General features: G+C 37.5%; 1 protein-coding gene across 3 annotated transcripts in view; it reads right to left on the minus strand.

Moving 5' to 3' along the window:
* Positions 1 to 3: 3 nt before the first annotated feature.
* TMEM50B (transmembrane protein 50B) overlaps positions 4 to 13,418 on the minus strand; it is a 24,138-nt gene continuing 10,723 nt past the window's right edge. Inside the window, exons 2-8 of one of the 3 annotated variants that reach the window (XM_083362049.1) lie at positions 12,236 to 12,386; positions 10,117 to 10,229; positions 8,085 to 8,152; positions 6,634 to 6,726; positions 3,977 to 4,034; positions 2,253 to 2,336; positions 13 to 2,060 (exon numbers count right to left, since the gene is read on the minus strand). In XM_083362049.1, coding sequence (XP_083218175.1) covers positions 2,291 to 2,336; positions 3,977 to 4,034; positions 6,634 to 6,726; positions 8,085 to 8,152; positions 10,117 to 10,229; positions 12,236 to 12,334 — 477 coding nt within the window. In that variant the 5' untranslated portion in view covers positions 12,335 to 12,386 and the 3' untranslated portion in view covers positions 13 to 2,060; positions 2,253 to 2,290. Of the gene's footprint in view, positions 2,337 to 3,976; positions 4,035 to 6,633; positions 6,727 to 8,084; positions 8,153 to 10,116; positions 10,230 to 12,235; positions 12,387 to 13,418 lie in introns of all 3 variants that reach the window. The other 2 variants (XM_083362050.1, XM_083362048.1) reach the window with 2 other exon arrangements.

Here is a 13,418-nt window from a genome sequence, read left to right on the forward strand (position 1 = left end):
TACTGCATTTTAATCACTGCCACCACAGCTCTCATTTAATGGCTTAGAAGAGGCTAGTTCTACTTATGACTTGTTCAGTGCATGCTAGAAAAAATTATTTACCAGGTAATACCTCAGATGTCTTTGTATCATGGTATCAATACCGTGATGTGCCCATCAATCATAACACTTAAGAAATCCCAGACACAGCTTATTTATAACCTTTAGCTCTTCGTGATATATACCGCTATAGCTGTGCAGGTGTTTGAAATAGGTGGTTTATAAAGTATTAGCTCATAAGCACCCTTCTATTAAGTCCCAATGCAGCAAATCTTTGTGATATTTGCACACTGCTTTATTCCGGATTTTATGTGCACAGACAATAGTGCCACTGCCAGCGGTGATCTGACTATGCACAGACATGCACGAGGACACACACACACAGCCAGTGATGGCTTTTAAGCACTTACACAAGCCATGCAAAGGATGTAGTTGCTTTATTGCTTTAGGGAATGGGTGTCAAACTGCCGGCCCACAGGCCAGACGCGTCACGTGGAAGCCGCGCCCACCCCATTGCCAGCAATGGCAAAACACTCCCGATACGTTGCGTGATGTCACATGACATCACGAGTTTGACTTGTCTGCTTTAGAGTGAGGTACTTTGTGCCTTTTCATTTTGCACATTTTTTGAGTGCCTTGGCATAACCCTTATCGTCATCCCTCTTCTTTCACTTTTATTTTCTGAAGTTCATAGCTAGGTTTCTTTCTCTCTCAAATAAAACTATCAGGCAGCGTGTCTGACAATCACCAAGGAGAAAAGCCACGGGCAATGTAGTAAAGAACCCATTTCTACTGCAACTGTATGTACCTTTTGATAATATGCAGGTAAGATAAAGAAGCACTGCTGTGGGATCCTCTCATAAAATCATGCTAATATATAAAACACACCATCTTTATATTGATTATTTGACTTTAATGTATTTACAATAAACAAAAGAGTTTAATCTTTCTAATATGGTCTGCTCCAAGAAAGAAGAAACAGGACAACTCTTAGCATGTCAAGTTTGCTTCATAGTCTGTCCTTTGAGAGGGCTAAGAAAGTCTTTAAGAGATAACGAAATGGCCAGGTTTATTTTCTAGCAATGGGAAAAGTCAAAGGCATGCGAGATAGGAAAGCTGGAATACATCTGCTTCAGTAGGATCTTCTACAGTCAGACTGTAGAGGAACTTGAGTATTCATAATTTAACAGAATTTTTTAAATTATATATATATATATAGCATGCCATAATTTTCAGGATACAGATTAACATGTCACCTGCTTTGCATACATGTTCATTTATATAAATTATCTAATTTTTTTTTGAAAAAAATTAAGATGATAGTCTTACCATATGTTATAGTAAAAATATATACTCTCTCTCCACTGATCCTTTTCATTTGGAATCTAGATCACATCTAAAGATACACAGAAATTATCCTAATAAACAATAAAATAGTTCCTGAATTTTTTTAACATAAAACTTCCCTTACTCATCATATTGCGTAAACATATAAAATACAAATCAATTCTGCATTAAAATAATTGCAATCTCTATTTATAAATAATATATGAACAGAATCTGAAGTGATATTATAAAAAATCTTTAACAATATGCCTGAATACTGTAAAATTCCATATAGATTTTTCTTACAATGTCAAATCTATCAGCACTTTTAGGGACCATCCCATTTTAAGGCATGCTGTGCTAAAAAAGAAAGCTCTTAGTGCATTTGCAGTATCATATGCTATTCTCAAGCTTATGAAATTAAAGTTATATGAAGTAACATTCTGGAATATGGTGTTTGTTTACACAATCAGTTTTAAAAATTGAAGCTTAGACAGGTGTAATCATGCATTACCATATAATGATGGAATCTTGCAGATTCATGATAAATTTCAGTCTCACTTTTCTATCACTAAATCTTTGCCTCTTGGCTGATGCCATCTGAAAAGGTACTTGTAGACTTATTTGTGCTTAAGAGCAGTAGGTGTTCTTGAAAAACCTTTATATTTATAATATTCCCTACAAAATAATGCCAGCTGCAATAAAAATGGGTTAGGGTCATAGGTTACAGATAACCGTAATATATACATATGAACAAATTTGTTCTACTAAAAATTTGGAACAAAATCCTAAAATCAGTTCACTTTTCAAAAAAAAGGTAAGCACACAAAATTTATAATTCAATGAGCTTGGCAAAATAAAAACAAAATGTAAATTATATTATTTACATAAAAAGTTGCTATGCAGGATGAAGACAAACAGATTCTTAGGCCCACAGTTCTTCTGTTCTTCCAAATTTGTAGATAAGGGTACTAGAAAACAGAAATTTAGACCTGTAAGTCAAACATTGTTTTGTTCTTCAGTAAAAAGGCACAGTAAAAACTAGCATATATTTCAACTGTTCCATCACTACTTTTAAAAGGAAAAGCATATGCGCTTGAATATGGCAATAATGGATTTAATTCCAGTATAATCCAGTATCCAGTGCTTTGGTGATACAATCTTTTTTAAACAGCATTTTTTAAAAGGTGGAAGTTGAAGTAGAATATCAACAAAGCCTTATTAACTGAACTAGTTAAATTGTCAGTATTTATTTTTCCCTCTAATAGAATGCATTATTATTTCCATTAAAAAAAACCAAGAGATCAGTACTGGATAAGGTAATGCATTCTTTAAGATTCAAAGGAATTCAACAAAGTGAAGAAACTGAAGGCACACTGAAGTGAGGGATATGTAGCCATTTTGCCTGTTTATTGCTTAAATGATGAAAAGAAAGTAGATCGGTAAGAAACTTCATCAAGGCTTTTAAAGTTGCTAAAATATATTAAACACTGTGTAAACATACTGCTTCTATCACTTAAAATCCAAAAACTGGGTGGGCGGGGGGGGGGGGAGAATAAAAAAAAGAGAAGATAAAAGTCAACCAACCCAAAGGGCTATTCTTAAAATGTATATAGATTTCAGTTGTGTGTTTTGATGAAGAATTGCTGAAATGAAAACAGTTCAGTGGGAGAAAAGGGTCAATAATATTTGACCACTCCGCTTTACTGATGAAATTGTGCCTAATCGCATTTACTTCTGACCTCAGTTGTACTGAACAGGTGTGGCATTATTAGAGGATATTTCAAAGCAGAGGGTCTTAGAAGTACCCATCAAAGGTATTGTGTAATTTTTCTATCTTGAGAAGAGAGGGTTGTTATGAACAAAGAAAATTTTAAAACAGTAATAACCTTGTGAATGGCCTCTTTCTTTATGTACCTGCATATGCAAACAAGGCTGTGCAAATCTGTGATAGTACTAGTACTAGTCACAAGTTTGATAACATACAGCACTGTCTGTACAGCCTCCCTTAATGAGCAAATGCTAGTGGAATAAATCCTGAAGACAAAGGAAAGAAGAAAGTGTATTGTTCCTTCTTATTTCATCCTGAAATACTTGACATTAAAAACTGGGGCCCAGAAGACCAGTTGGGCAAAGCATGAATCTTCAGTGATTCAAGGACACAAGTTGAAGGAGACTTTTATCACAGAACTGAACTTATATATACATCCTTTGATCAAGGCAGCCTGTTTTGAATGTCTGACTAAAACAGTTCTCCAGATGTTTGTTCAGACATAGAAGAGACAAGGAAAGGTATTCTACTACAAGGTGGTAATTTTGATTTTGAAAATCTAAACGGCAATATTGAAATTATAAATGGATTTATTACCTAACCTATCAAATGATAGTAGCAGGAAATCTGATGCCTTACAAACACAAGGAGTAGCCTAGCATATGCTCTTTTTTTAATTATTTGCTTAGAAGTTTCCTATTTTATTGTTAGGTTTAATATTAACTTCTAATTTTGATATACAGTGATGGAGAATAAATATCAACACCCATTCTGCTGTCTGAATTACCCATTTAAAATATTAACTTTAACTTATTCAACTCTTTAGGCATTGGTACTTACCTAAAAAATATCAAAGCATTCTGAAAAAACACAGCTAATCCCGGGTATACAATAACATCTAAAAATACAAATGCCAAAATGTATTTTTTTACTTTGATATAAGGAAGAAAGTAAAGTTACTACATTCCACTATAAAATGCAAAGATTTAATTCAAAAGATTATCCAAGCTGAGTCTGACCTGGGAATGGAGTCCTTCATACAACCTAACACAGCATCTTAAAATTATGAATTACTACTCAGTACTACTATTCTGAGATTACTACTCAGTTTGAAGTTGATCTGCTGCTAGGACATGAAGAGGCTTTTTAATTCATACCTATATATCTGAATTTCAAAAATTATTACTCAGCTTATTTAAACACCCAATTATATGACACATTTATAATCATTAGGCTAGAATGTGAAACTGGTTTTTTCCAGGTTTCTGAAATTATCTTTAAGTCTCCTTTAAATCTAAGAATTCTCTGTAATACTTTGAAGCTAAAAGTAATTTAACAGTTGGCACAACTTACAGCCAGCTGAAATGACAGTCTGTCCTCTTATACACTGTATTTGCGCAATATGCTTCTGTATTATTAGTATAATTACAATTTACTTAATCTAATTTTCTGGATTCACACAATATGTTGAATTGTGAACTAGTCAGACTGAATTCAATGAGCACAATAGGCAAAAATAACATTAGCCAGTTTGTGATCAGTATGTTTGTGAAAACAGAACTGCAATTTATTCTTGCTATACAGGAAACGAAGAACATGCCCTAATTTCTTATAATGAAGTCCATTTCTACTTGATAAACTGATGTGTTCATTATAAAAGCACTAAATTAGTTAAGCAAAAGCGTTGTTGATTTAACATTCAAAGCATCCACAGAAGATAATACATTTAGTAGGCTGTTCAATGGGGTTTGGATTCAAAACAAAAAAGGTGGCTTGAAGTACATGGAGATATTAAGCATAGCATCCCTCTGCATCTTTTTCCAAGCCACACTGCCTGCATTTGACACATGCAGTGCAGTTCCAGTGCTAGACAGTGCTAATATTTACACTCCTGAGCTGAGTACTCTGTAATAATTTTTATTAGATTTTTATCCCGCATTTATTACCTTATAAGTAACTCAAGGCAGCGAACATATATAATACTCCTTCCTCCTATTTTTCCCACAACAACCAGACTGCCATCACACAGACTGATCTGAGTGTGTGTAACTGGCCCAAAGTCAGCCTAAGCTTTCATTCCTAAGGCGGGACTAGAACTTAAGTCTCCTCAGTTCTAAACCAGCAATTTAAGCATTACACCAACTGGCTCTGTCAAACTTCATTTAAGGTTAGATCAGCAGAAATGCCTTTACTTTCTCCAATTCTCTCTACAGATAGTCCTTGACTGACAACAGATCATTTAGTGCAGGGGTGTCAAACTCAATTTCACTGAGGGCCACATCAGCATTGTGGTTGCCCTCAGGGGGCCGGGTGGGTGTGGCCAGGGTGGGTGTGGCTAGAGTGCGTACGGCCTACTGGGTGGGCGTGGCCAGCTCTACCTCATTCGCATCAAGAGTGCCTATGGGGGGCTGGGCAGGAGTGGGACAGATCTGAGGGTCTCTGGCAGGAGGAGGGTCTCTGGGCCAGGGCCAAGGCAGTGGGGGCCGTTCCCTCACTGTTTCCAGGATGGCTTCGCGGGCCACATGAAACCACTTCGCGGGCCGGATCCGGCCCCCGGGCCTTGTGTTTGACATGTCTGATTTAGTGACTGAGATTACAACGGCACTGAAAAAGTGACTTATGACCATTTTTCACACTTATGTCTGTTGCAGAATCCCTGTAGTCACGTGATCAAAATTTAGATGCTTGGCAACTGACACACATTTATGACGGAGGCCGTGTGCTGGGGTCATGTAGCTCACCTTTTGCAACCTCCTGACAAGCAAAGTCAGTGGGAAAGCCAGATTTAGTTAACAACCGTGCTACTAACTTAACAACCGCAGCGATTCACTTAACAATTGTGGCAAGAAAGGTTGTAAAATGGAGCGAAATTCACTTAACTGTCTCACTTAGCAACAGAAACGTTGGGCTTAATTGTGGTCACAAGGTGAGGACTACCTGTACAGAATTTTGTTTGCCAAGGCATTGCTATCAAACTGTTGCCCAGAGTCATGAGATAGGCAGCTATATAAATGTGATGAATACATAAACTGAAGTACTTTTATTCTTACACAGCCCTGTTCAGAACAATTAAGAGAATCTTTCCTGCATTTTTAAAGTCTGAACTATAAATCTTCAAGAAATATATACCAACCAAATCTACTTCCCCAATTCAAATCTTTTTTTTTCCAATTTTTCAAACATGGAACAATAATATGTACTATATGAATTGGGGAATTTATTCAAATATTCTGAAATTATTTTTAAGCTATATTCTAATCATCCGTTTCCTTTTATTTTTATATTGTACTTTCATGTCCTGTCCTGTCCTGTAGTCTATATTGGATATTTTTAACAATAAAGCAGTCTGAATATTTTCTACTCTATGTTAAATACTTTCAAAATATATAATTAATATGCATTTGATTGATTTAAAACACTAGTTATTTAATGATTTAAAAACATATTCAGTGTATTTTTCCTCCCCTTATTAAAAAATAGGAAGAAAGGATTCTTACTTCGGGTAACATATGCTGCAAAAAGGATCCATATAGAAGCAATAAGTGAGCCAAACATCAACATGAAGCCAATGAAAAGCCAGACACGAGCACCTAAAACAAGATTTACATTCCTTGGGTCACACTTTATTTTTATGTGTTAAAGATTTCAGTAATTAAAAAGGGCACATTAGCAAAAATTATACTATTTTCAAATGCCAGATCAATAGCTCTGATAAATTCAAAGAAATTAAGGTGCAACGCAGTACAAGATTAACTAGACCAGGGGTCGGCAACCAGAAAAAGGAAAAGAGCCACTGGGAACCGGTTCCATCACACATAAAAAAAAGTGGGAGCCGCGTGTGTGTGTCCTTGCACGCGCAAAAAAACGTTTTGCGCATGCGCAAAATGGTTTTTTCTTGTGCATGCGCGGATGCGCGCAGTTGCCATTTTTTTTAATGTGTGATGGAACTGGTTCCCGGTTGCGCGACGGCGACGGCCCGTTTGCAGAGCTACCGCCTTCGGCAGCCTGCAAACGTGCCGTGACAGCTTTCCCAAAGAGTGGCGCCGCTGCCCGTTTGCGGGGAGGTGCGCGCACACCTCTCGGAATGGGCAGCGGCGCCGCTTGTTGGGAAAGCTGCCACGGCCCATTTGCAGAGCTGCCGCTTTCGGCAGCTTGCAAACGTGCCGCGGCAGCTTTCCCAAAGAGCGGCGCTGCTGCCCGTTTGCGCGGAGGTGCGCGCGCACCTCTCCAAAGGCTTGGGGAGGTGCGCGCGCACCTCCGCTCGTTCGGAGAGGTGCGCGCGCACCTCTCCAAACGGGCGGTGCCACTCTCCATTTGGAGAGGTGCGCGCGCACCACTGCCCGTTCGAAGAGGTGCGCACGCACTGGGCGGCTGGGAGCCGCAGGAGACAGCTCAAAGAGCCGCATGCGGCTCCGGAGCCGTGGGTTGCCGACCTGTGAACTAGACAAATGTTATCTTAAAACATTTAATATAAATAATTAACTAACGTTGAGCAATTGAGCAATATAGGTCAATTTAAACAGATCTGTTTTGTTAAAGCCACCCCGACCCCACCCCCCAACCTTCACAATGAAGTTCATAAGATAACTTTGGGAGCGTTGTTTAAGTGATTCCTGCAAAGATGCAATGGAATCAGACTTTTAATGAACATTGGGCAATGTATGTTTATAAAATTGTGATAAAGCAAGAATCTTTCCCGAAATACCAAAGAGGTTTTTACCCCTTCCTTTGTTCAGCCTGAAAATTTAACACTTTTTAAAGCAGTATACCACTTTTACAAAGCAACATTACCAGTGTTTTACCTCAAAAGCAGGAAGAAACTCATGTGTGACTATCTCATTCTTCTACTTCGTAGTACAAAATTAGGATAGAAAGTTTGGGTGTGCTGCACCTTCTCCTGAATAGCAAGATTTTAGATAAGGATTCTTGTAAACAAGAGTGCACTCACCTGTTCTTCCTAAACATCCATCACCATAACTGTCACCTCTTACTTGAGCATTTGATACAGCATTTATCCTGCAACATATTCACAAACAAGTCTTAAAAATAGAAAAAAAGCAGAAATAAAATCCATTTGATTACATTTCCATTCTGTAATTCATTTTAGTTTTCTTTCCTTTGAATCTAAAGGAGTTAATGCAGAAAAGATATGAAAATCCAAAATATTACAGCTCAATAACCAATGTTTAAAACAGGAATAGTTAATTTAATGCATTTTCTAGTTCATTTTTCTGTAATTACTGGTATCTGTCTGATACTTGACAAAGCCTACGCACCTTTATTTCTGATGTGGTTTAGGACAGGGGTCCCCAACTTCTAGGCCATGGCCCACTACCGGGCTGTGGCATGTTTGCAATGGGGCTGTGTGAATGGTAAGCTGGTGAGAGTGCATGTGCACGCGCTGGCCCACCGCTTGCGTGAGTCAAGTTCATACCTGGGCACATTGACCTGCACTGACGTGGCCCAATTCCTCTGCCCCCTCCCCAGACAGGCCACCAAGGCACAAAAGTTGGGGACCGCTGGTTTAGGAAAAGGAATGGCAGAATCTGGGGGGCAGAGTGAAAAGGGGGATCAACCCTGAATCCTTAGTCACAAAGGAAATAAGTCCAACCCTCCTTGAGTACCATTCATCCTTACATAACTCTAACCAGATGCTGACTGTTGAAAAGGTTCATGTGCATAGACTTTTAGCAATAAATCAGCTTAATTGAACCTTCAGGTCTAGAACTGGTCTTTTGAACATGATATATGGCCACAGACCACCATAACAAACAGTAATGCCTTGAAAGTAGTAAGATGTATTCAGTTTTAATAACAGCTAGAATTAACACATATTGTAACAGGAAAAGTTTGGTCTAGTGTTTAAGGCACTAGGCTAGTAAGCCAGACACAATGAGTTTTACTCCTGCCTTAGTCATGAAAGTCAGCTGGGTGATATTGGGCCAGTCATTCTCTCTCAGCTTATCTCAGCTAGCAAGAGTTGTTGTTGTGGGGAAAATAGGAGAAGGGAAATATGTTGGATATGTGGCCACCTTGAGTTATTTGTAAAAATATAAGGGTGGAATACAAACAAACAAACAAAAGCCCATGGAGTAGGAATGGTGGTTTGAAGATTGTATGAAAATCTTTAGTACAAACAAAAACCTATATTTTTAACCTGAATTTGTTTTTAAAACATACTTGCATACAGGTAGACCTCAACTTATAACTGTAATGGAATCCACCCATTATGATGGTAAAGTCGTGACAGTTTTAAAGCAGTCATCACATATCCAACCAGATTTTAAACCGCTTTTGTGACAGTTCATAACTGAATCACCATGGTCAGAAAGTGAGTATGTGGTCATTAAGCAAATCCATTGTTTGCTATGGAGCATTTTTGTCAAAAAGCAGGAGTAAATGCTGGTTTTCAGCAAAAACGTAAATCAGTTGTATGACTGTGGGATGCTGCAAATGGTCTTAGATACCGGCGGTTGCTATGCAGCCAAAATCTGGTCCCATGAGCAGGAAGTAGAGCAGCCGTTGGAACTTCAGAACCAAATTGTAAGTGCTTTTGGGGGATCCATTGAAACTTTGAACAATCACTAAGCGACTAAGACATGGAAGAATAATAAACAAATGGGAAATTTAAAAAATTCCCTTAAAAATGTATTTTGCTTTTTGTAACAGCCAACAATTCAAAAAATAAATGAAGCAAAGAAAACAGATACACACACAAACAAACACACACACATCTCACTTGATGCAAATATGAGTCTTGGTGACTACAAGGATACACATACATTGTATTCTGGACAAGATTTGGAAATGGAATTGTTAAGGCAAATTTTTAGTATTTTTAGTCTGGTCAATAACCTTGGGATTTCCTAGTGGGGTCGCATCCAACCTAACCCTAACTAATCAAATCCAGGTTAGCTTTTTCAACATCAGCGGATGTAATCAAGGTGCTGTCCCCTGCTATTGATTTTATATTGACTTACATGAAAAAAGCTAGGGTGGAAAATACTCCACAAGTGTGAAATGCGTGGTTCATTAGTTCTGGCTTAGGATAAGTGACTGCAGCATCTATCATTATCCACCAACCTGTAAAAAACTGTAAAAATATGATCAATCAATTAATTCAAAAATAATTTTAAAATGGTGATACATATATCTTTTAAAGCACCATAATCATATAAGCACCAGCCATTCAATTCTACAATTGAAACCAAGCTTCTAAGCTAAGTAGTCACAAGTTACTCATTTTCAATGACATTCAGACAAATGATACATTGGAAATATACATAGTCTTCAATTTACGATAATTGAGCCCAACAATTCTGCTACTAAGTGAAACATCTGTTAAGTGAATTTTGCCCCATTTTACAACTCTTCTTGCCACAGTTAAGTGAATCACTGCAGTTATTAAGTTAGTAACACCGTTTTTAAGATCACATGACCCTGGGCACACTACAACAGTCATAAATATGAGTCAGTTGCCAAGCATCCGAATTTTGTAAGTCACTTTTTTCAGTGCCGTTGAAACACACCACTGTAAAACTGAGCCAAAGAGACTCGGTGACTAGGAAAGAAGGATCATGAATTGTCATTCTTTCTAAGCAGCTTAACTTTAGATTGTATTTCTGTAAAATACACAAAGCAATGGAAAATAGAAACATAAAAATAGTATATCATAATCAATAAAGGAGAATATCTGCACTTAAATTCTACTATTCTACTAGTTGTTAATAGTAGCATAAAATCACAGACTCATAAAAAGGCACATAGCCTTTTGAGATTCGAAACTTTACATTCTTAACTCATTTACTGTAATACAGTACGTTATCCAGTTCAATGACTGACTGAATGGGGGGGGGCAATCACTAGAAAAATAGTTATTAATGCTATAGTTATTTATAAAGTCTGTCTGGAACAATATCAAATAGCCATCAATAAAAATATATCCATAAAGCATGTTATCTTTCACTACTCTGTTGGACTGTGGGAAAGAGGTGTTTCTAGTTTGCACAAGAAAATAAACATTTCAAATTTTGCAATCCACATCACTTTCAAGGCATTTTACTTGTAACGCAAAGGATATTTTCCTGGCCCATAAATAAATATTATTGTGACTACTTTTCAAATTAGTTAGTTGGGGTTTGTTCAAAGCTCAGGATACTTAAAAAGTGCTTATGATCCATTGTAAGTATTTTCATTCCAGAAACTTTACAAGAACATACTTCAGAACACTGTTATCTATCCCTATCTAATACGCACAATTTTTGTAGAAATATGTGGAATATGTGGAATATGTGGAAAACTGATGATGTCCAAGATAAGTTCCAATATAAGAATACATACAAATATAAATTGAGATTTTACTGAGAAGTGGGAAGCTTTGTAAAATAACATTTTTTCTAGCTTTTATTTATGTTAACCTAGACAACTACAAGAAATAATTCTTAAAATACAAGAGATATAATGCAACTCATTTACAAGATGACCAGTCTTTCCAGTTTCTAACCTCGTGACTTACAGATAGTTGAGACTGACCTGGACTACTTAATATGACTTTCAAATAAATTTTGGATATCAAGATATTATAAGCATCAACATGTTTACCCATCTGCAAGTCTACAAAGCTCACAAAGAACCAGTAGCTAGTTAGCACTTCTCTTTCCAATTCCTTGCCATTGGATATTATACCATTGACACAATAATCCATGAGTTCTCATATTGGTGAGAACCTAAGGCATCATCATTAGCAAGGGGTCAACTTGCTTCATTGTTAGAACTGAGTATCATCCATATTTTTTGTAAAATGTTATAGATATAAAATTACGGGGGTCTCTAGTAATCCAAAAACAAAATAAATTCAAGGATTTTTTTTCCTTTTTCTTTTATATGCAAAAAGGAAAATAAGAAAACCCCACAAATATATGTAACATTTGGTAATCAAAACTAATCTTATATTTTATGTATTATACAGGGTCATTGTCATGTCATGCTACACAACTGATTAAAATTATTTCAAATTAGTTGGATGTGACAAGTTCTTACAGAATTTAGATATTGGTCATATTACTAAAAATCAGCCATAAATAATGTTATATGACTTACCAAGATCCCAGCCACCACAGAAGCAACTGTATTTCTTCTTTCACTCCAATCTACACATTCACATTCAGGCCAACGGAAATTGTCTAGGAAGCCTGCCATTTTGCAAGTTCAGTTGGGCTTCTCTACACTTACTTTTTGTAAGTTCCCACCCCTAAACAAAAGATCAGAAAGAACACCAAACTGAAAATAAGTGCAGTTACTTTTATGTACCGGTAAATAGCCTGGATCAGATAAAAAGGTTGTTTCAAGGAACTCAATTATACTTTCGTTCTGTTACACTAGATCCTAACACCCTTAAGAATGTTTACTGTGCATTGCTCAGTATTTTGCAATATTGAGTTTTGAAGGGGAACATTAATAGTGGCTTGCTCAAAGCCTTTGAACAAACTTAGAGATATTTAAATAAGAACTTTGTGGCTGATAACTTAGTTAAATGAGCAGAAACCAAACCAAATGCTCAATTACAGCCTTTTGAGGAGGGCAGCCCACCTATTGTACAGGGAATTAAAACATCAAGAACAACATTTAGGCCTTTATAGAATAAAGTACCTTGGAGGCTGACCAAAGCCCTTCAAGACTATGAAGAAAAGGAAAGTGATGAATTGCACCAAATATTATTCCATCAAATCAGAAAGAACATTTCTAGAATTATCAGCATGGATAATAGTAAGTTAAAGAGCAACATTCTCTGTATGAACAAATATAGAAATTGTTGTGATTCAGGGTCAGCCTGTGGGTTCGGCAGTTGGGTCGGACGACTCAGAGGAGGGGGGTGTTGAAGATCTTGCTGAGGGGGTTGAAGATCTTGCTGATGATAGCCCTCAGGCAGGCCCCTCCCACTTGGTCACCATGGAGACCCAGCTGTGTGAGCCTGACAGCGTGGATGAAGATGACCCACAGCTGGCCCTGTTCAAGGACGCCCGACGCAGGAGGCAGTCAATCAGGAGTAAACAGAGGAAGGCAATGGGGCACCTCGGAAGGAGGCAGAGAGAAGCCACGCCCTGAACTGTATAAAAGGGGAATGCGTGGGAGGACTGGTTTGCTGAAGGCAACCACTTGATTAGTTCCTGTTTCATAGCTCCTGTTTCATGGTTGGTGTCTTCTTTTGCTCTGTTTTATCTTAATAAATTTGGCAGGCTTAATTCCAGCCTCTTGCCGTTTGTAAAGGGGTTGTCCCTGCCTT

Source organism: Vipera ursinii (assembly GCF_947247035.1).
Source record: "Vipera ursinii genome assembly, chromosome: 4".
Lineage (NCBI taxonomy): Eukaryota > Metazoa > Chordata > Lepidosauria > Squamata > Viperidae > Vipera > Vipera ursinii.